The sequence below is a fragment of the Acyrthosiphon pisum genome, chromosome A1 (genome assembly GCF_005508785.2).
Source record: "Acyrthosiphon pisum isolate AL4f chromosome A1, pea_aphid_22Mar2018_4r6ur, whole genome shotgun sequence".
NCBI lineage: Eukaryota > Metazoa > Arthropoda > Insecta > Hemiptera > Aphididae > Acyrthosiphon > Acyrthosiphon pisum.
Window position 1 is genome coordinate 158,344,975 of NC_042494.1, and position 25,106 is coordinate 158,370,080.

General features: G+C 28.1%; 2 protein-coding genes across 2 annotated transcripts; one reads left to right on the forward strand and one right to left on the reverse strand.

Annotated features, from left to right (window-relative positions):
• The first annotated feature begins 4,787 nt into the window (after window positions 1-4,787).
• LOC100158668 (uncharacterized protein) lies at window positions 4,788-8,940 on the forward strand. Its single transcript, NM_001162572.1, is given in 4 exon segments — window positions 4,788-4,951; window positions 5,311-5,360; window positions 7,993-8,272; window positions 8,348-8,940. Coding segments are annotated over 3 exon segments (804 nt in total). The 5' UTR covers window positions 4,788-4,951; the 3' UTR covers window positions 8,822-8,940.
• A 2,516-nt stretch (window positions 8,941-11,456) lies between these two features.
• On the reverse strand, window positions 11,457-21,941 carry LOC100166899 (ubiquitin carboxyl-terminal hydrolase puf). The gene is made up of 24 exons (XM_029488681.1): window positions 21,747-21,941; window positions 21,585-21,681; window positions 21,330-21,526; window positions 20,970-21,186; window positions 20,692-20,909; window positions 20,322-20,620; window positions 20,037-20,255; window positions 19,695-19,974; window positions 19,376-19,639; window positions 18,772-19,310; window positions 18,050-18,177; window positions 17,548-17,844; window positions 17,163-17,488; window positions 16,102-16,631; window positions 15,856-16,044; window positions 15,079-15,339; window positions 14,912-14,999; window positions 14,634-14,830; window positions 14,177-14,572; window positions 14,006-14,117; window positions 13,735-13,946; window positions 13,506-13,674; window positions 13,214-13,446; window positions 11,457-11,938 (listed from the first exon to the last, which is right to left on the reverse strand). The coding sequence occupies exons 1-24, from the start codon at window positions 21,793-21,795 to the stop codon at window positions 11,675-11,677; spliced, it is 5,781 nt and encodes a 1,926-aa protein (XP_029344541.1). The 5' UTR covers window positions 21,796-21,941; the 3' UTR covers window positions 11,457-11,674.
• Between the last annotated feature and the right edge of the window lie 3,165 nt (window positions 21,942-25,106).

Consider the following 25,106-nt stretch of genomic DNA (forward strand, 5'->3'; position numbering starts at 1 on the left):
TCTTATACCTAGACTAACATACCGTCTTCCGCTCAGAATCATTTTTCTTATACAATGATATTATATCATTGAAATTCAAATTTAATACCATCCATTATACAGTGACCCACTTGTAACTTACTGTACAGCAGAGCGAAATCCACTTACCCACCTTTTTTTTATCTTGTATACAAAATTCCTACCAGAAGAAGTGTTTCGATTTCAATATATAGTACCTTTTCTTTTAGAAAATTGGATCAAGATGGTACTTTAGGAAGGTCATTTTTCGATTTTCTTAATACTTATTTAATACCATGGCAAAAATCACTGACAATAATTACGAAAAACCGCTAAAAATTGGATTTTAATTTCAAATGCTTTGCTTATCACCATAGGAACAAATAAGAAAAAATAATTTTATAATATTAATTCAACTTATAGAATACAGACTATAATAAATAATAACAATATAAAATATTCAGACTAACAAACCATCTCCGCTCGGAATCGTTTTTCTTATACAATGATATTATATGTCATTGAATTCAAGTTAAATTCAATCCATTATACATTGACCCACCTGTAACCTACTGTAAAGTAAAGCGACATCCACTTACCCACTTTTTTTAATTATGCCTACATCTACAAATATAATCTGTAAATTTGCTATATAAATTACAATTTGATTTTAGGCAGCGGTCGGGACGCTACTAGTTTTTTGTAGCACGCCAACGCTACGGCTACTCCCTCAAAAAAGTAGCTTTTTTAGCGCTGCTTCTAACGCTATTGTCTAAATGTAGCGCGCTACTTTTTCGCTACATTTTTAAAAATTTTCTTATTGAAAACTAGTATTAATTGTAGTTTATACTGATTTGACATTTGGTCACTGGACAGGACCCAGGACAAAAACTTCACAAATACACTTATCATTATCATAATATAAATAGACAAATATTATCATAATTGATATTTTAATAATCACCAATTAGATTGTAAAATAATTATGATTTTCGCTACTCTAACGGTAGGTAACATACCGCGTTTATATGCAGCAGTTAATTCGCATTGATTTAATGCGCATTACGGAGCGAGTTTATATGCACCTATAATATCAAGATTAGAGGTCGGGTAAAATTTTAAGTTAATGCGAATGTTTTTTAGTCCATAGTTTTATACTTTGTATTCCATGACCAAAACAATTTTGAAATTTTTTTTTTAAAATCCCGCGAAAAAATTAATTCGCATTAAAGCGTTTACATGCATTTCTTAATCCCGGAGTAAGAGTTAATTCGATTTGACGAATCGAATTAAATAATAAATGCGCATTAGTTTAATGCGAATTAAAAATGCGTTTATATGCACCCAACTCCCGGATTAACTTAATGCGCATTAACAGCTGCACATAAACATGGTACCGTCTAACCAGAAATGTTTAGCACGCTATAGTATTTCGCTATCTTAGGCATAATGTAACGACGCTACGTCAATCGCTACAAATAAAGTAGCGTGCTACTGTAGCGTCGCTACAATTGGCGCGCTACTCCCGACCACTGATTTTAGGTGATAATAGCTTATAATATACCATGAGAGAATGAAACGCGTATGATTATCCTGATATTCTGTAACTTGTAAAGTTCACTATTGTTAAACAATTATTTTTATTTTTACTAACCACTTATTTTTTAAGTAATGCCATGTATGTACCTATTGTATTTTTGTGAAATAAACACAAACAAGTGTATAGGTGGGTATGTATAGGTATACCTATTTCATTGTGTTTTTTTATTTAATAGGTATAGGGATATACCTATTTAAAAAGTTGATTTTTTTAATAACTATAGGTTCATATGTTATAATACTAGACACTATAGTTAATATGTATATTACAATGTTGCACCTACAATACCTACTATATTTTATATATTATACTATAATAATAATCATACCTACTATATTACTATATTAGTATATAAATATATTACTATAATAGTGTATAAATGTATAATGTATATAATATATAATCAAATATTTTTATATCAGGTGTAGGCCTAATATTCTGTTGAATGTTACCTTTTATTTTAATTATTAATGCTGGGTTGCGTAAACAATTTATTAAATTTAATGGTTCACTAAAAATTGAATGGACCAATCCTGTGATCCACTAAATCTTGTTGAAGGGATCTTGTTTATTGATTTATTAAATGTTTCGTGCAACCCAGGATAAGACTTTTATTTATTTTATTATTTATTAATATTATACAGTTAGGCTTTTATTTAATTCATTATAACATAATAAAATAATAAATGTTAAAATGTGTAGAGCAGTAGCGAGCATATGAAGTGGCGTGATATACGTATCTATAATAAGTAATAACTGTATAAAAATTATTTCCAGATGATAATTAATTTCATAAGTTGTATAATTTTTTGATTTATATCAAGTAGTTTAGCTTTATCACAACAATTTTGGAAAATAATTTAAAATTTTGCAATACGAAATTACAGGAAAATTTTATCAGATGCCTCTTATGATAATTCTCAAAAATTTTTCTAAAGCTAAATTCCTTGATGTAAATCAAAAAAACGATACAACTTATGAAATTAATTCATCATCTGGAAATAATTTTTATATCAGTTATAAAAAAGGATAATTAAAATTGTTTTTTGATTGAGCAGCTGGTCAAGGTGGTCACTTTTGTAAGCGCATATATATGTGCAGTACGTATGTACGTTTATTTGGAGACACTGTATTGTCTGTTAATAATCTTCCTAACTTGACAGACAGTGATCGAATTGAAATAGGAGTTTGGCTGTAGGAAATAATTTTGACCATATATGTTTTTACATAAAATGGATATGGACACAATGAAGACTGAATGTGCAACGTTAAATAATAAAGAAAATTATAACTTTGATAATTTAAATTTTCCTAGTAGTATGCAAAATTTAAAATGGAAAGTGGAGTAGAAAATTATACTAATATTAATAATAACAATGCTTTAACTGACAATGAAATGGATATTGAATTGGAATTATAATTACTAACTAAAAATATAAACAATATAAAACAAACAGCAAGAAATAACGCAACAACCCGCATTTGTTTTAAACAAAATATAACTATTAAACAAAAAACTTGGAGGAATTACTACAGTAGTACAGTTTCAGAATTATCTAAGGTTTCTATTAGCGTATATTACGTCGAGGAAAAGTAATAGGACGATGGAGCTATATCTTCATTTAGCGAACGATTTAATCAATTTCAAATGTATAACAACAATTTCAGTTTTTTATACAATATTGGTAAACTTTCAAAAGTAACTATATGATGACCTAATAAAGAATTGTTTAGATTTGCAAAATTATTTAAGTGATGGAGATTTATATGATATAGTTGCTTTTGAATTGTATGAAGTGTTACTAATTTTTCGTCATACAATGAAAGAAGATTCTACACCTATAGAAGCACTCAGTTTTTTAAAAACAATGCCCGGTGCTTTTACAATTTTATTGCTTTTCCTAATATCGTAATTTCACTCAGAATTTTGTTAACTATACCAATAACCTCAGCGTCGGCAGAAAGGAGTTTCTCAAAGCTCAAAATAATTAAAAATTACCTCAGAAACACTATATCTCAAAAACGATTGACTGAATTGGCTACGATTGCAACAGAAAACGATACAGCAGATACATTGGATTTTAAAAAAGTAATAGAATTGTTTGCGTCTAAAAAGTCAAGGAAAAAATTTAAATATTAATTTTTTTTTTTTTTTTGTTTAAATGTATGATGTTTAAAAATGTATTATTATTATTTTAAAATATGTAATGGACAATATCTAAAGAATAATTACCACATTTCTAAATTTATAGTAATTCAATAACTTTTGATAAAATTACAGAAACTTTTAGTATTACTTTAATATATATTTAAAAATGTTGTAAGTTGTTTGCAAGTTGGCAAGTGTAATACGTTTAAAAGTAATCATTAAACAGTTGAAAATTGATATTCACTATTTCGCTAATGTATTTTTTATATCCAATGAACATCATAGGTGTAACTAGGGTCAAGTATTGAACATAATTATTATATGTATTCAACATTTGGAAGAGCTTAACTCTTTAATATATAAAACTTAATTAAAAAAATTATTTTATTTTGGACATACATTTTTAATAAATTTTTGCCTTTGCGGATATAAACTATAAATAACTATAGTTATTGCATTATTGATTAAATAAGTTAAATAAGTTTTGCCCAGGGCCTCGCAAAAGGTAGCGCCGGCCCTGCAAACCGGTAAAGGTGTGCAAGTCCAATCGCTATTTATGCTTGGCTACTATGTTCCCCTAAATATATGTTATCGATTAACTAATATTATTTAATAACAAATCATCCACAACATTTGTACCATAAATTAAAAATTTTTAAAAAGTATATTTCATAAATTTTTTGATGTAGCTCTTTTAAAAATAATATTTTATGACTTTATTATAATATTATATCGTACATATTATGGGGGGGGGCTGGCGAGGGGCTGAACTGTTTTCTGGAGGGATAGAGTCCCACCTTGCTCCCCCCCTCCTTTGGCGCCGTGGCTTGCCTATAAACCATTTTAGTATTTGTAAATATATGAAAATTATGATTTAAAGATTTCTGTGTACGCGCCAAGTAAAATCAAGCATGTTTATTGTTTTTCTTCCATTCATATATATTTATCAGATTTTGCTCCATGCTGCGTCTATACTCTGTAATTATAACCTAAAATAATCAATACTTATATCGTGTTCTAAGTAAATGTGTTTATACTTCATTTGAAATTTCTGCGTTGGTGTGGTTGTTCAATCGACGTTTTACGTTCGGCTTACTGCTTACTCAATACTACTAATTCATAAGTTTTAGAGTATTTTGTTCGAATTATTATACTAATTTTTTTACTGATATTTACCTTTTCCAATTTATTAACTACTATTAAAGGTAAGATAATTAATGTATGGTTTATAATTACAAATTCATATTATTCACCATGTTACTTAATATTAGAATAATGTGAACCGTAATCCTTATGATTTCTAATTCTAAATATGAAAACAAATCTTATGTATTTCAAATAATTATTCAAAGTTTTAATAATATTTAAAATTAATAGCTTATTTTTATTACATTTTGTTTTACTATTATGGTTACACACGTTATATTATTTACACAATTTATATTATTTATTATATAATATCATTTATAAACTAAATTAAACAGTATCTATTAATTTAATGTTCTATATAGTAACATTGATTTTTGTAGCTTTTAAATTAATGCATATATCTTATATGTTCTAGATGAAGCTAAAGACTAATAATTCTGCTAAGAAGCCCATGAATACAAACAAGTAATTATGCGTATATTTATGTGTTTTGTGATAGTACTGAGTATTGGTTAGATGTTAATATGAATACCAAAAAATATTTGTATACTCTATTCAGAATAAAAATTCCCACTCGCTTGACGAAAACTCGTCCTGTTCCTGCATGTCTGTTGCCACCATTTGGCGCTGATGTTTGCAGCGACGGGTGACGGCAATCGTCGACAACTGGTGACCAATCACAGCACAGCCGACACTCGCCAGGAGGGTCTGACAGCTGCCAACGGTTCAGTTGCGTGCGCGAAAGTGGGAATTCTTATTCTGAATAGAGTATAAAATATTGTGTCGATTAAAAAAATGTTTAGATGATTTGATATACTAATTTTTTATAAATAAATAGTTCCGTAAAAAGCTTAAAGCTTTTAAAAATCACTATATCAATTTTTTAATTTTAAAATATTTATATTGTCTGTTGGATGTAGTATTAAAAATAATAACCAAATAAATGGGTGAGAAATAGCGTATGGAGACTAAAATAAATAATAATACTTTATTCTATATCGGTTATGTGTATACCAGTCTTGCTTATGTAGACTGAGCCGCCAAACCCTTAGGACCACTAGGCAACTAAACATGTTAATTATCTGTGATCACACGCCTGTGTGCCTATACCCATATACCGACACGACCAATTTTCGTCGGCCGGGCTGTATGCCTGTATACACTTATCCTGAGTAGGTTATTGTAGAGAAGTGATGATACTATTTAGTATAATACATAGTAATAGTTGTAAATATACACTACAGGCTTGTCAAGACTGAAAACTAATTTCATAATGTACATGCATCATACATTACAAATGTTGTTAATAAGAACACATGTTCAATGAGTCTTAACCCCATTATACCGTACCTACATATCAAAAATAAAATAATAAAGTAGTACATATGCACAATATAAATAAATTATAATGTTAAAATATTATTTTAAATACCGCACTAATTTAAAAATACGATGCTTTTGAAAGTTAAAACTAAAATAGCTTATTGAATACACCTTCACGCTAATAAACAAATCAAACATTAAACATACAATTTAAGGAATATATATATGTGTGTGCATACAGAGTGATTTTTTAAGCTTGCTAACCCCGTTTTTAAATTTATATTATGTTTATATTCAAATTTTAGTTTTTGGAATTTTTAAGTGTACGAAAGTGATTATATTTTCAAATACTCTGATGAAAAATGTCCAAGTCATCATGCTTTAAATCCTTTGGATATATATAGTGTATTAACACGTTAATGGCCTAGTTTTTATAAATATGTGACTCGGGGGAGTGGGGGTATTTAGGTGAACCGGTGTCACGTATATTTGACATGGTGAATATTGTTTTATATGCGATTGATTTTCACCGAATTATTTTAACAAATCAATTTTCCGTGGTCTATTCTAACAATTTTTTTTTTTATAACTGGTTCAAATTTTGGAGACCATATAGTTCTTATTTTTAATTTGGGTTTATGTCAAAATCCATTGTATACGTGGTTCTTTTGAAGAGCACTCTGATTTTCTCTGTCGTGAATGTGCTAAAAGAATATTTAAACTAACTTTTGTTTTAAAAATCATGTGTGCAATATTAGTCTATAACCATTTTGTAATATTAAAAAAATTACTAAGTAGTAATTATTAACTAATATTTTATATTACATACTTAATTACAAATTATAATTCCTGAGTATCCATTTAAAAAGTATTTCAAGTAGAATAACTCAAAAAATTTTCGTTCAAATCTCAATTAAACAATCTCTGGTTCACAAAACTTTTAGCTACTCATTTGAAAAACCAATATTAATATCACCATTGCCAATGCCCTGGATACTATTTAAATGTCATTAAAAGTCTAGAGTAATCTAAAGTAGGTATTAGATAATATTTTCTTTAATCTTAGATCACACGCATTTAAAATATTCAAGAGAATACACGCACACTGTCTTTTTAGTTACACACAGCATGGCGAAAATCATAGTCAACTAGCAATAACATCACCAGTCTCAATGAAAATATAACTATCAATTTCATTTATCGAGCAGCAATTATTAGAAATAATTTAAAAATGACACTTAATTGATTTTTTACGATCACGCACATGGTATTTTTGACCGTATATTAATAGGTAATGTCTGGTAATGAACTTTGAACACTTATGTATGACTGACTTCAGATCGTATACGGTTGTGAGTTGTAACTAATTTTAGTTTATTACCTGATTAGAAGCTACCTAGGTTGGATGAGGTTTATATTTTGTATGTTTGAAACAAAAATAAACAAATTTTAAAAGCGCGGTCGTTTTGACCGTGAAGCGTGTGCTCTTGGATTAACTAGGCTTCAAATTTTCAAAAATTAGTATTTGAAAGTATTCATAATTTAAACAAAATATGGTATGAGTATGCTTAAAAATCATTCTGTACACAATTATATATTTTATTTTTCATAAATTTGAATTGTAGTAAAGCATTTAAAATCAATTTAAGTATTATTTATTGTTTATTTCTTATGTTTTATTTTCCCTGAATCCTATGAAATATCTGATAAATCTTTAAAATTAAAAGTATTCGATATTATTAATAATAATGTAATTTGATTTATTAATATACAGAAATAAGTCTCCGAAGAAACAAGCTAAAGGTGGTGTTCAAGTTAGAAAAGAAAAACAAAAAGATATTGTCAAGCCAACTGTTTTGAAAAAAGAAGGAGAAAAAATTAAAGTAGAAACACCTCCTAATCCTGAAAAATTGGCACTACAAGAGTTATGGTCTAAAGCTATTCAAAATGTTTCAAATATGACTAATCTTTCCGAGGAAGAGAGTAGTGTTGCTAAGCTATTAGGAGATTATAAAAATAAATCTTCTATTCCCCAAAGGAGTACAAAACTGAAAGTAAGACAATATTTAATTTTTTTTATGGCCATTTAGTGACTTTTCTAATAATATATTTGATATACATTTTTACAGAATATGATTACCAAAGGATTTTCCAAATTTAAGGATACTAGTGATGAAGTATTGGATGGAGTTTATGCAAAATTAATCAGTGAATTCAAAGCTGTTGGTGGTAACGTAGATAGTATAAATAAAGACACTAAAGTTAGACCTAAAAAACCAGATTCCAAGACTCCAAAATCTAAAAAGGAAGAAGCTTCTAATGATCAAGAAGTAATGGATGATGATGATGAAGTTGATGATGATGAAATTGAAGGTCTTGAAGTAGATGAAGATGATGATGATGACGATGATGATGAAACTGCTGAAGGTCTTGAAGTAGATGAAGATGATGATGATGATGAAGAAAGCGAAGAGGAAAAGCCTAAGCCTAAAGCTAAGGGTGGTTTCAAAAATGGAAAAGGTCAGCCAAATAAAGGTAAAAATGGTTCAAAATTTAAAGGTGGCAAAGTACAGAAAAATAAAAAGTTTAATAAGAAAAAGTAAGTTCTATAGTTCGTAACTTAAATCTTTACAAATTTGACTTTTTTTTTATGATTTCAACTTTGTAATTGTATAAATTTACAAAAATTTAATTATAATAAACATTACTATTTATAATGAATTTTAATTCTTTAATTTTTTTAGTCAGTTGTTTTTTGATAGTTGGATATTTAAGTGTATGAATGGTATCCATTATTTACTGAGTTGTTTTGACTTATAATTTTGACCAAAAAAAATTGTAATATCAACTTAGCGGTTTATTGATCTGAGGGTAGACGCTAATTTAGCTTCTTGGATTACATATCTGTATTCCCTTCACTTATGACAAGTTTATTTTTGGAGTCTCCTAAAAAGATTATTGACATATTTTTAATAGGCTGTTTTCATCAACATATGTTAGATTTTAGGAACCTTCTTTATTTTTCTATTTAACATATGTTGATGAAAACAGGCTATTAAAAATCTTCAGGAGATTTCTAAATTAAATTAAAATCTTAACTCTTTTTAATGTCGACATTAATAATTTTTAACCAAGTTATTATCAATGATAATATACAGTTCTCAGAATAAGAAAGCAAGTCTGCTGGTGTTTTTTAATAATTATCTTAGGGACATCTGGCTACCACCAGATGTTCTCTGATTGGTTGCGATCATTGTTTGCATGGTTGTCATTTTTTTTGCGCCACGCAGCTTGAATTTAGGGAACTGAGACATGCGTGCTAACTCGAACTGTGTTTTGAGCGTATTGCATTATGTTTCCGACAACAGTATAGCACATGTAACAAGATTCTATCAATCAAAGTGGCCAGTCTTTGATTGAAGTACAAATTTGTTTCCTAAATACTCTAAAAAAAAGAATTGTCAGACTCTACAAACTATAAATTATTTTTGTAACACATTTTGATTAAATATTTTGCTTAGAAATTTAATAGTGATTTTGAATTCATTAAAAATTAATTATTCCTTAATTCTAATGATGAATAGAACATTTTTTTTTTTTTAATTTGTAAATCATTCCTATACAAATATTTTACCTTTACATCATTTATATTAAATAAAATTAGTAAATTATTTTCCCTTTCAAATAATTTTAGATTATTCTTTGAATTTATATTATTTTTATTACTATTGTACGTTTGAGTTTTATTTTTTCAGAAGTTTGAAATTTTTCCTAAAGCGATGTAAATTACTAGATTAATATTGTTGTTTTGAGGATGTAAGAATAGGTAATGTAGGTAGTTTATTGCACTAGTTCACATTTTTGCGGACATTGAAATTATCTAGAAATAGAAAAACTTTTATGATTATTATTATGGACATAAAATAAATTGTTGATAAAAACTTATATATTATTGTATAACATCTTTTTTTATATACTTTATTTCTTATATTATATTAATATAAAATGTATTAAAAAGGTATATGTGAATAAAATATGCTTAGCCATAAAGTAATTTGAAATATTGTTAATAAAACTAGTTATCTTATGTCATGCAATACTTTGTTAGGACATAGTATATATTTTAAATAATAATATAATAGCTTGTACACCTGAAAATGCCAAGTCAAAATCTCATATTCATATTTTACATATATGTAATTCCAAAATTTCTTGTATAATAAATAACACGTAACGATTTGCAGATAACTGACTCGTCGCTTATGTATTATGTCAGTCTTGGTGAATTTCTTTAGGCTAACTGAACACAAATATGTTAAGTATCATTGTATAGTGTATTTTTTGCATTGCCAGTAGTCTGGTTTTGAATTATTGAGTGGAGACAAAGCTGGGCAAGTTTGTAATTTTTTTCAACTACCTAGTTGAACTTAAGTTACTTTAATAAAAATTCTAACTTAGAAGTTTGGTGAAAATAGTAACAAGTTGGAGTAGAAGTTTTTTTTTTTATAGATTAAAAAACCTATATAGATAAACGGTTAAAACGCAAACCACCGATAATAATACGATGAAAATTCGGCATCCTGTCTACACTAATTGGTTAAGACACCTGTATGGATACTATTTATATCTACCAAGCAGATATCAACATTCTATAAATGCCGTGGTTACTGTTCGTGCATTATTATAAATACTAATATTTAATAAAATATATGAGCCATTAATCTATATAGGTATATAGCCATAATGTCATGATTGAGGAACAGCTTTTGGAATTTTTTAATGAAAAAAAAAATATTAATAATACCTAACTAGTTGGTTTTTTTTTCTAACGAGTTAGACTCTAGACTATTTTACACATTAAATTCAATTAGTTAAGTTAGTGCCCAGATTTGAGTGGAGACTAAGACTAGCAGTCGTCTACATATTTTAAAGGAGCACACAACACAAAAAATAAGTTTTTTTATTTGAAAGAATGTTCAATTCTAAGGATAATGGTATAGGTTTTACGTTTCTACTCACATTATTCAATAAGTTGTGAGCAATTGAAAAAAGACGTGTGACGTCATTGGGCCCTACACATCGTAATTGCCTATCTTATACGTGTAGAAGTTCCTCGCTTCTCACACGATTACCCTCCTAAACATTTTATTTTTGAAATTTAATTTACGTATAAATGTGTGGTTTTATGTGTTTACGACGACGCAGATCAGAATTTCTATATGACGTTTAGTTTTTTTTAATATTAAAAATCTTAAAAGAGACATTTGGTTAAACGGCACGTTATGGCGAGCGTCGCGCGGCGTTCGAACAACCGGTCCGCCGACCGCCATAACGTTATAATTCAGTGCAAAAATTAGTATATTTTATAATCTAAGGTGGAGAAAAATATCAATTTTTCTAAATACGTCCAAAATTGATAAGCCTATTAAGTAACTTCACTAAAATCTTATTTGATACTATGTAACTTTTGTTAATTTATTCTCAATAATATAAAAATGTATCATAATCATACTAACCAATGAAACAACATTGTTGCTAATTACACCTCCAAATAGAGTCTTAACAAGTGTTTTTAATTCCGGTGTCATTTCTTCAAGCTTAGATACAAGGTCAATAAAAAATTCAGCCATATCTTTCTGCTCACCAGTATTCAAAAGTTGTTGATCCATTGTATAAACTTTGCAGAAGCTACGAGGATTGTAAGTTTTTCTTTCACTTTCCTGTAACAAGACAATATAATGGTTAAAGCATTGAAGCCAGTGCATTTTTAGTACAAAAACATGTCTTACAGGAAAAACTCTCACGTCTTGTAAAATAGTCGGCTTTTGTTAATTCATTTTTTTATTTAAAAGATATTAACATTTTTTAGGTCGGATAAAAGCTCAATTTTCAAAATTATAATTATAGAAAATAAAATATGCATTTGAACAATGCACAATATTTTTTTCAAAGTATTTTTCTGGTATTATCTTAAGTAAAACGAAGTGTATTCTCTTGAATATTTTAAATGTGTGTGATCTAGGGTTAAAAACTAAGGGCCGTTCTTACAATGTCTAGTTAAAGTTAACCGACACTTAGCCGGACATTTTAAGAACGACCTTAAGTGTTTATTTATATTTTATTTCCTATAAATACGTTATTTAACACAGCAAGATGCTAGAGGAGGCATATCAAGGTTTGTTCAGGAAAGAGTGCGGTGATTAGGTAGAAAATAAATTTCTAATTAGAAACCTGCAAAGAAAAGATGGAGATTTTGTGCTTGTTCAAAGCGCAATTAGTTACACGCCAAGTAAGAATGCCAGACCACAACTCCATGCTCTAAAATCTATAGTGTTGTAGTGGAGAGACAGGTAGCAAAAATGTTACACTCTCTGAATACTAAATACTTAAGAATCTCTCAAATTTATATGGTATTTAAAAGAGATAGGATATAGAATAATCTAGGTGATAGATAATATCTACATACTCAGGGGAATGGAGATTATGCATAGGAGAACAATTCCTGGAATGGAACATCTTGGAATGATATTTGCTGATATTAAGAATAAGATTCAACACTGTATCCAAAAACAAGGATGGCATCAAGATCTGATGGGTGGACATATAGAACCAATTTTATTTTGTGAAATATTTTTATGTTTTCAATAAATAAATAAAAGTACTTTGGGAAAAGAGTATATAAAAATTAAGAAAAGATAAATGAATAGTGGCTAATGACGGTCCTGAATCCTGAGATACAAGAAGAAATTAAGGATATATCAAAAATTAACAGAAACAAATTGTCTTCCAAATGAAATATAAAAAATAAAAAATAATCACTGTACAAAAATTTTGATTCCTTGTTATCTTCAAAATAAATATAGACATCAGACAAAAAAAAATGTAAATATAAATGTAAGATAAACAAATCTTTGGATGAAGTGAGCATTTTTACACATTTATAATTATAATATGGTTCCTAAAATTAAATATATTTAATATTAAATCAACCATACCAATAAATAAGCGAACATTCGCTTAAGCTCAACCAGTATGGATGCATGTTTATTAGACTCATCACATTTTGCTTCAAGTATGGACCGTCTTGCTTGTGGCATCATAAATAAATGCTGCATACAGGAGGCCATATAACAAGTGGCACCAAGATTCGTTAAGCCAACGTACCCACAATTAGATCGACCATCATCATGAGGCCAATAATCCCATAAATATGGAAGCCGATTTAAATCTACAAAAAAAATATTAGCAAAATAAATATGTGTACAAAATTACCCTTAAAATATTTACCATTACTGTGTTGCTCTAATAATTTTTTGTATAAATATTCATAGTTTTGAGGAGTTTCTTTTACTAATTCAACTAATAAATCATAAGCTGAAGATCGAGCACTTTCAGATTTACATTTGGGTAACTGTCGATTCTGAGGATCGGGTAAAGCAAACAAAAACTCAAAAACCTAGAATTTTAAAATAAAAAGCAATTAATTTTAATTTGTTAAGATTTTTTTAATATGTACCGTGTCCAAAACGTTATGACTCCGTTTACTGAATTTAAAAGGGGGTTTATGCCCTAGTATATTTGACATTAAATTTAAGAGCCCAATCAAACCATCATCTTGAAGGCCACTATAATGTGTCTCAATAAAATCTCTAGATGCAATTGATTCCCAAACACGTATAGCCAATGCTTCAATATCAATAATACATTTTGGTGGAAATTTAATACTTTCTAAAAAATAAAATACAGATTACACATTTATTTAAATATAGATATTTTCACACATTTACCTTGAATGATGTCATTTGGTAAGCAATTAACAAGTCGACACATAAGCCAAAAATAATCTCGGCAAGCTGGTCCATAATTAAGTTTATCTTCATCAGTTATTCTCATTGAATTCTAAAATACAATATAATTGAACATAATACAATTTCAATTAATAGTTTAAATTTACTAACTTCATGTCTTATATTTTGTGGTTGCATGCATTCAGCCTTATCTAGGAACTTGATTAACTGAGATAATAGTAATGTAGCAGCGGTACGATTTGCAGGGGGTACAGCACAAAGTCGATATAATGCAACACATATTTCATGTCTAACTAATGGATCTGGATCTTCAAGAACAAGATTGCAAAGCCACATGGAGAACTGGTTAGATTCTAAAAGTGCTTCGCAAATACCATTTACACTGTGAGACCATGACAAAACCAAAGTCATTAAGAAATGAATAACTTGAGCTCGGCCCCAAAAACCGGTTTTTATATCTTTTGGGTGTCCAGGATAAGATAACTCATTTAAAATACTCATCAATCTAGGTATAACCAAATCTATCTTCATAAGTTTTAACATTTCCTAAAAATAAAATTAAAAGTAAAATTAAAAAATATTTTATAAAATGTATCGAAAAAATTACTTTGTTAAGTTTTGGCACAACCAGATTAGCTTGCTTTTTAATGTGTGATTTTCTTGGTCGAAAATAAGGATCAAACCCTAGTCCTTCAAATTGATCTAATTGTCGTCTATCATTTGGTGACACACCAAGTTGACACAGTAATTTAAGTAAATGAGCCAAGCAATCTTGATGCCATTCACTGTTACCCTGAAGCGTACCTACAATTATTTTATAATTGTTTTTAATTGTATTTTAATACAATTTTTTTATTTATTTTTTACTAGAAATCTACAACTTACCAGACAACAAAATAGTAAAGAGATGTTCTAAACCTCCCTTTTCAATGAAATATTCTCCCCATGAACTAGATAATCCATTTGTTGATACCTATGAATTAAGTGTGAAGATTTTTATAAAAACATGATTTCTTGAAGGGTGAGGAATATTGTTTAGGATTTAAACATACCTCTGTCAATACTTCATCTTCATCTGAATTTTTTTCAACTCCCACCTGAACTAATGATTCGACTATGTATAATGAATACATTAATTTTTGTAAATTTGATGGATCTAAATCTTTCTTTAACCAAACTTGACATTTGTCTTTTGATTCATGTGTTGGAAAGTGTTTAAAACATTCTAACATTGAGGGACTAGTTGGAAGTATAGTCAAAATATCCCAAACACTTCTTGATAATACTTGAGCTCTTCCGTGTAGTAATTCATTCTAAACATAACAATAACATTCAAATTTAAAATTAAAATTCAAGTTGAAAAATTAGTAGAATTAATTAAAATTCAGCAATTATTTCCGTTCATGTTAATATTATACTAACCCTATCAAACAATTTGACCAAATATCATTATAACTAAGTTAAGGCATCACTAATTTCAAAAAAAAAATTTACAGTAGTTGTCTAGTATGTTATTGCAATAGATGTGTTATATTTGAGTTCAGTGATAAATCGTTGCATACAAAAAATAATTCTAAGTGGAGACATTGTCATCCTAGCATGCTTGTTAAAATAATCAATTTTAATAATGAAATTCATTACACTCGAAAGTGAGGTTTCCTAACTTGTTTTTGTCCAATTTAGCTTTTCTAAATTTGAAATTGATATTGTATTTTTTTTTTATTATATTTACATTTTTATCTAGTTAAAAATGTTTGCATGACTATTTTTAAAACTTTTAAAAAACATTTTTGATCCCTCCTTTAAAATTAAGAATGTAAAATATTTACTTCTTCTTCGTCAACTGTTTTCATTGATCCAAGAGTATGCATAAGACCAAACAGTACTTCAAAGTTTTTAGGTCGTAAAAGCAATAATGTTGGAGAACTCTCTTTGGTTGGTACAAATTGTACAGACCCTGGTAAATCTTGGTCCCCAAGTTTCTTCTTACGAGTAGTACTTAATGATAAGTATATAATCTAAAATAAATATTTAAAAAAATTATTCGTCACCTAAATTACTTTAAAATTATTTACTTGGTTATCTTTTAATCCAGTTTCTTGAATAGTTTTTTCATCAAAATCTGATGTTATTTCTTGGCCTAATGCAATCATGCGTATATTACCATCTGTAGGTAATTTTTGAATAGTTAAATTATCATTTTGACTTTCCCACCAATGAGCTATTTCAGCTCTCATATCAGCTATATAATCTGTACTAGGCATATCAAGAGTTAACTTTTCATCTAACATGGCAGGATTGATATTTAATCTAATTGTTGCTGCATTTTTATCATTTTGAATTACATGACTCATAATACCATGCCCTTCTAAAGTCCATTTTCTTAAATGATAAGCATACTTTCTCTTAAATGTTTCTAAGTGAGTTTTTAATAGTAACAGAGCTCGTTGTATGTAAAGAAGACTGGATTCTTCTTTATCATTCAAAGTATCTGCAGCTACAGACAAATTTGATACACACTCACTAATAAACTTATCTTCTTTATCAAGTTGTAGATTCATCATATAATAGTTGTTTATATATTGTATAGCAGCAATGCTTACATCTAAAACCAAATTGATTAAATAATTAACATATCAATAATAATTTATAACTAATAAATAAGAAAAAATAAATATAAATATAAAATGGCCGCCATAAAAAACATTTCATTATTAAGAAGTATTCATAAATAAATATATTAAATAAAAAGCCAAATGTCAAATATAATTATATTTTTTTTTTTTTAAAACTTAAGCCTGGCAACTATGGCCATTAGCTGTTGTAGGGGATTATGAACTATGGTTGGTAATGTTGGTACGGTAAGATGTTGTAACGATTGTTTTGGTAGGTAAGCAAACACTTGTATGTGTGGCAAGGTTTTTACTACTACGAACCCAGGTGGTCACCCTCCGGGAACTAGTAGCAGCGGACATTACTTACTCTCAGTCGCATACCGCAACTAGTAGCAGCCAATGTGCCGCGCCAAGTCACAAAATTATGTTTAATGTACCATAGTTTTCACATTTTATTTTAAATAACGCTAAATAATTGTTCTTCCAAATTTGAGCCTTGAAATATTATTTCTTATACTAACCATTATTTAATGCTTTTAATGCAATTCTTGATAAGTGTTCCATAGCAGCTGCATGGCCATTTCTTGCTAGCAACAAATAATCACTAGATACTTGTTGTTGGGCCATATTACATAGCTGTGTAAATAAACTAAGAGCAGTCATAGTATAACTTTCTGGAGCTAATGATAACAATTTTTCACAGTATAAATGTGTCAATGTTTCAACATTAAATGTATGTTGTTCACGACAACGGACTTGTCGTAATAACCAATTAAATAATTCATCCCGACAAACTTCATCAGATACCAAACAATTCCATAATGTATCCAGTTCATCAATGGTTAACCTTAAAAGTTTAACATTTTAAAATCCAATCTCTTTATCAAATTGTAATTAAGAACTTACTTAATAGTATCTGGAAGTCCAATTGAAGAGTAAATATGAGTCAAAAATTGTAACCTAGCTTCTATATGGATTTGGTGAGAGTAAAATCCTGAATCTTCAAACAAGTTATCGGCATGTTGTTTACAGTACTCTCGAAAATTGTTAAATACTCTATCAATCATACTGTGGTGTTTAACAGCCCAAAGAGTCACCTGACGAGTATCCATTCCAACATTAAGATTAGCCAATGAAGCTCCTCGGAATTGATGAAATGATGCAAATAACTTAGGTAATAATCTTAATGAAATAACTACAGATCTAAAACAAAATAAATACAAATAATTTATACACCATCAAAAATTAATGACTAAAAATAATACTCATAATAGTAACATACTTGTCCCAAACTTAGTATAAATGTTAGTATTATAACATGCAACGTTATTAATTTTTTTTACTAACACTATCATTTATTCTTGTTAGTTTTTAAAAACCAAAAAAGATTATAAATATTTAAACATACTTATTTTTTTGTATATTCTCTAAACAGCCTTCAATGAATTTCATTCTGATAGCACGATCAGTATTAAAGCACACCAAATTAAACAATGCTTTTTCTGCTTCTAAAGCTAATGATTCACCGAGGAGCGTCTGAAAAAATATAAAATATTTGTAATTGATAATACACATTAATAACATATGAAATATTATTTTTATCTGACATTAGAATATAAATGTAAATAAAATAATTTAAAATTCATTTTTATATAAAATATTTATTAAGATTTGATTAAAATAAATAAATTATTAATTAGATATTTCAATAGATTTTTTAGCAGATTATTGAGACTAATATGTACTGTACAAGTTAAGAAAACTTTTCAAATGTTTAATTTTTTTTTTTTTAATAGCTTATTAATGGAATGAGCTTGCGTACATGGTAAAAGTTCTCCAAAGTTTTATTTTAAAGTTTATTTTGCTAAAACATCTTTCATAATATTTTTTGAAAGAAATTCTAACACTTGAAGCGTTGAAAATACACTTGAAAAAAAATATAAGTAATAAAGTAAATTAAAAATTAAGTTATTAAGTAAATTAAAAATTAAGTACACTTTTTCTAACTATGAAATAATATTATTTAACGATTCAAAAATAATTGTAATATCTAGATATCATTTTTTTTTTTTTTTAATGTATACAGATGTAAAAAAAAATGCATCAAATGTTGTGTCTAATATTACTTACAATATTATCATCCTGAAGTAAATCCCACAATAATGTCGAACCAGGTTTACAAACATTTTCTATATTGAACTGGTTAGATATTGTTGTAGTTATATTTTGAGTACAAGGATGCACATTTTTACTGGTATGGAAATTAGAATGGAATGCCATATGGTTTAACTGTTGTGTTGATAAATGAGTCTGAGCACGTGCTGCAAGTTGCAACAATTCCTCATCACAGCCTGAATCTTCTCCATCAAAATCAGCCATATTTTTGTCAGATTTATTTGACATACGAGATGACATACTATTCTCATCTCCACTATAGTCTTCTAGCATTTGTCTATTAATGAGTGTAGATGGTACCTGCTGATCTGAAGTAGTATCAATGGGTGATATACCAATTTCCATTGCTTCCATTGATTCACTATCTTCATCTTCAATATCCTCATCCTCATCCTCATCTTCCTCGTCATCATCTTCATCACCATCAGATTCAGAATCATCTTCGGTACAATCAGTTCTAATGCACCTCATTTTAAGATTTCGTATTTTTTTGTCTAAAACATTAAGAAAATACATAAAAAAATAATAATTATTATAGTATTAAAAACATGTAATTTACGGTTATTGATTTTTCCTCTTGGTTTTTGAAGTTTGGTTCCCTTTACTAGCTTACAATGATTTATTTGAACTTTATCTGAATCTTCATCACTAGAGTTACATGGTTTCATCACTCTCATTCTCGTATCTCTCATTGCTTTCTTTCTAACACAATGCCTTATTTTGCACATACCTAATGGTTTAGATGGTCTAATAATATCTTTTTCATTAATATCAAAATCTTCATCTAATTCTTCAATTTTTGCTCCTTCTAGAACTAATGATTCTAAAAAAAAAAAGGTTACAATATTATATTCTTGATATTTCTTGAACACTCTTACCATTATCAGAGTAAGTAAAAATGTTTTCTTTTTTAGGTTTTTTTCTAGGAGTCGGACCATCACTCATATCACTTCGTTCATCACTAGATTCACCCTCGGAATTGCTATTGAGGCTAGCACTATTTTCTGATGTACTCATATCATTTGAACGAGTTATTCTACGGCCATCACGTATACTTATAATCCTTGACATTTTTGGAATAGAGAATTCATGAGTTCGTGCAGTAGTTGCCATACTTGACCAAATAAATTTGGTAAGAGCTGATGCTAAAAATAAGCTCTATAAAACATAAATAGAATTACATTTGTTAAATTCATATTTTGTTTTATGTATAAATTTACTTGTTCAGTGTGCTCTTTTGGTTCTAGTTTTCTTAGTAAATGATATAAATGTAAAACAGGAGCGGGCTCTAAGTGTTTGATAAAACCAGGTAATAAATCAAAAACTTGTTTGCTACAATGTTTTAACTGTGCTGCTTGCCAAATAGTATCAATATGTTCATTAGTAATCTTACCTTCTGATGCTAAAAAATTAAGTGTAATACTACACTGTTTAATTACCTAAAAAAGGTTTACATTTTGATTAATTTAATATTAATTTAATATGGAATTCTCAATAGAACATACTTCAACATGTAAATTTGGGCCAAACACATGGGATATAATTTTACGATGTACAAGCCAAGTTGCTAAATTATGTCCAATTTGTTCGATAGTAACCATATCATTGGATTGTGATGATGTTGATAATGTTGCTGCCGTTACATGAACAAGTTCATTTAAAGATCCTATATGGCTATTAATTTGAGATATTCCTGCTAGCCTCATTGTTAATGTTGGGGATGTAAAATACTTGAAAGCCAATTCAAGACCATCTTTATCTAAATTAGAAGTATGACCATCCTTGTTTGAACTCCACATAAAATCTATAAAGAAAATTAATATAACGGTTTTTGTAAATTTATTTTCATTTGTTACTTAAAAATAATATATTTACCAGCCATAGTTTTAGCTGCAGGAGTTCTCAATTCTTTATCAGATAAGTTACACATAAATCTTAAAACTTTTGACCTCAGTGGAACAAATACATGAACATTTGTGTGATAATTTAGCCACAGTTTTACATTACAAGCAAGTATAACAATTGGATTCGCAATAGTTAATGGCAATGATTCATAATCAAAACAAGACATAATTGCTTCCAAACCACCAACCCTAAATAAATAAGATGCTTGGTTTATACATAATAGGCAAGAATTAAATAAAATAATGTACCGGCAAAACATATTGACAGTTCTTAGAAGTAATAATGGCATATCGATTTCTTGAACATCGCAATAATGATTCATTGCTGAAACTTCTTGTTGAGTTACTTCTTCTGTCTTGTAATGTGGGTATTGTTTTACAGCCACATATAATGGAAAATTCATCAAAAATACTTTTGTCATGAGATGTAACGGTTTTTCCATTTCTGCTAATGTCCATTGCAACTCTACAATAATAATTTTAAAAATATATATAAATTACATTAAAATAGGTAAAAAAAATAAATAAACACTTTAGACATTTATCCAATAGCAAAACTATACAATATACATTATAAAGGTTTGAATTAAAAAAAAATTAATTATTTACCTTCGTCTTTGAAATTTGCTAGTAAATTTTCCCATTTACGGCTACTCTCAGCATCATCATCGTCACGAGCAGGATAGATAATATTATCTTGTCCTTTATAAGATTTTAACAAATTAGTCATTAACAAAACAAAACATTGTGTAATCCACTGAAACTGTTCATAGTTTTTTCTATCTTGAAATCCACCAAGACATTGTCTGTAAAATAAAGAAATTAGTGTTAGATAGTATCAATGTTTTATAATTGTTTGCTTACCTTTGCATAAAAGCCTGAACAAAAACAACCAATTGATTCACTTCAGACTTGGATAGAATTACACAACTAAAGTCGTTCTTTGCACTTGCATCTCTATCTGTAAGAGAAATAACAATTTTAACCGGATAAAAGTATATTTTAGGAGATATTTGTAATACATACATGGTTTCAGTAGCTTTGAAAACTCTATACATGTCTCACATTCACACATTTTTTGAGTGTATGAGGCAGTGTCCTAAGGGATGTATGTATAACACATAGTTCGATAAAAATCACTCATCAAAATTTAAAAAAATTTACGAAAATTTGGGAAAACAAAATGTACACAAAATGTCTGTATAGTATATACATATGTATGTAAGTTATATACATATATATATACACACATGAATATATATTTATCTATTTTTCTTAACTTTTTGAGAATGAAAATAAAGTAGGTTATGCGGCTATAACACGATATCACGATGACAGTGACGCCAACGTTATATTTAAATTGTCTTTGGCTATGACTTGCGTACGTATTTTGGTTATGAGCCAAACTCCCTCGAGCAAAATCTCACAATTTTCTATACTACTATACTATAATATACACATAATTAATAATTAATAACATTACATATTTCCATATTCAATATATTTTGTATATATTTAGAAATGGAATATGGATACCAGCTTGTATCATCTGGGCGCTATATCCGTGGTTTCGGGCAAGTTAAAAAATCGTGCTCCCAAGTCCCAGCACCCACCAACATTTTTTAATGAAATCGTGATACTTATCCACGATAACTTATTACTGCGGACTACTAGACTGTCTACACTCTACTCTGGACTGGAAACATGGACTTAGATATACTACTACAGTACTACTATTACTTGTAGGGTAGACGGTGGTAGAGGAACGGACGAACGGTCCCTAAAATGTTTTGACACCACCGACCACCACTCCCCATCATTAAGGTCCTCCAAAAGGTACAACTATAAACTAGGAGTAAAAGCACTCCTAGTAACAAATAATGTAACTGATATAATATATAGGTATAATTTACATAGAACAATCATTGTGTTTTTATAACACAAGTGTAGATGGCGCTTTTACCCCTAGTTGTACCTTTCGGTGGCGTTCCAAACATTTGAGGGTCACTGATAAGCTGCTTGTTTCCAGCCCATAGAGTATTGAAATTGTATTTGTATTACTCTATGTTCCAGCCACGGTCTTAGATTATTCCAGATTTCCAGCATAGATAATACATATTATTATAATAAAATTATGTATTGTCTATGGTTTCCAGCCACACATTTCTATATTATAATACTATATAGATAGCGAACTCCAGTCATGAATTGAAGCTTCAAGGTCGGCTACAATTGTATGGTATTTCATATGACTAATAAGATATGATATTATGATTTATTTTGTATCATAATTTATTATTTCTAAACATGTAGTTTAAAAAAAAAATATATTTTATATAAGTAATTTTACATTTAAAATTTTATTTGACTATTAAAAAAATATTATTCCTAATACATTTTGTATAATAATTAATAACTGAAATGTTTTGCCAATCGACAAAATGGCAGCCGTCCACAGCTGAGCTTCACTTGTAACAATATAAATTGTATAGGAATTCCGGCATAATTCTAATTTAGCAACCTATCGATTTTAAAAATAATTTTTTGTTCAAAATGTGTGTTTTAGGGTGCTTTATAAGAATGTAAAAAAAAAAAGCCTGGACAAACTTCGTTTTAAAGTTGATGATGAAAAACTTCAAAAACTTAATTTTTTCGTTGCGTGCATTTTTTTTTAAATAAATACCTAAAAAAAGGCGGGTAAGTCGTGGATGTCGCTCTGCTGTACAGTAGTTACAAGTGGGTTACTGTAATGGATGGAATTAAATTTGAATCCAATGATACTATATCATTGTATACGAAAAACGATTCTGAACGGAGATGATTTGTCAGTCTAGGATATATTATTTTTAAAGAAAAACTTATGGAGAACCTTGTACCAAATTTTAAAAACTTAGTTATAAAAGAAAAAATTTTTACGATTTTTCAACCACTAAATTACTTGCAAATTTTCGCAATTTTGACATATTTCGTATAAATTTGAACTTTAAATGCTTATAAATAAAAATTGTGACAATGTATTCCTTTTATTTTGCAACTGCTATTGTAAAAATATGTTAGGAGCCTTGTATTAAATTTCCAAATCTTAGAATTAAAAAGAAAAACTTTTATGAATTTCTGTCTAAGATAATTTGAACATTGCCGTAATTTTTACGTATTTAGTCAAAATTTGAACTTTAAATGCTTATAAAAAAAAAATCGTGACTATATATTTCTTTTATTTTTCAATTGCTATTGTAAAAATATATTATGAGCCTTGTATTAAATTTTGAAATCTTAGATATAAAAGGAAAATTTTTTATGAATTTCTAGCATAAAATAATTTACGAATTTTCGTGATTTTTACATAATATGTTGTCAAAATTTGAACTTTAAATGCTTATAAATAAAAATTGTGACAATGTATTCCTTTTATTTTGCAACTGCTATTGTAAAAATATGTTAGGAGCCTTGTATTAAATTTCCAAATCTTAGAATTAAAAAGGAAAACTTTTATGAATTTCTGTCTAAGATAATTTGAACATTGCCGTAATTTTTACGTATTTAGTCAAAATTTGAACTTTAAATGCTTATAAAAAAAAAATCGTGACTATATATTTCTTTTATTTTTCAATTGCTATTGTAAAAATATATTATGAGCCTTGTATTAAATTTTGAAATCTTAGATATAAAAGGAAAATTTTTTATGAATTTCTAGCATAAAATAATTTACGAATTTTCGTGATTTTTACATAATATGTTGTCAAAATTTGAACTTTAAATGCTTATAAATAAAAATTGTGACAATGTATTCCTTTTATTTTGCAACTGCTATTGTAAAAATATGTTAGGAGCCTTGTATTAAATTTCCAAATCTTAGAATTAAAAAGAAAAACTTTTATGAATTTCTGTTTAAGATTATTTGAACATTGCCGTAATTTTTACGTATTTAGTCAAAATTTGAACTTTAAATGCTTATAAAAAAAAATTGTGCCTATGTATTTTTATAATTTTTGAATGGGAGTTAGAACAACATATGTGGACCCTTCTATTAAATTTTCAAGTATTTTGTCCCAGCTAATTTTTTTTTATCAACATTTATAAAAAAAAAATCAAAAAAAATCGATTATTTCAATTGCCTATAAATAGATTAAAAATTAGTGAAATATTTTGAAAATAAAACTATATAAAGAAAATGTCAATTTAAACAACTGGTAAAATTTTCAAGTGTCTACGACTCATACTTTTTGAATAATAACAAATATCAAAAATCGTTTGAGGCTAAACCGTTATTTAATGCGGTTTTGTAAAAATTTAAATTTCAAACACTCCTAAAAATTTTTTGTCTTAGTCCGGTTGAGTTTTTTTTACAGATATTTAAAGAAAAACTTATGGAGAACCTTGTACCAA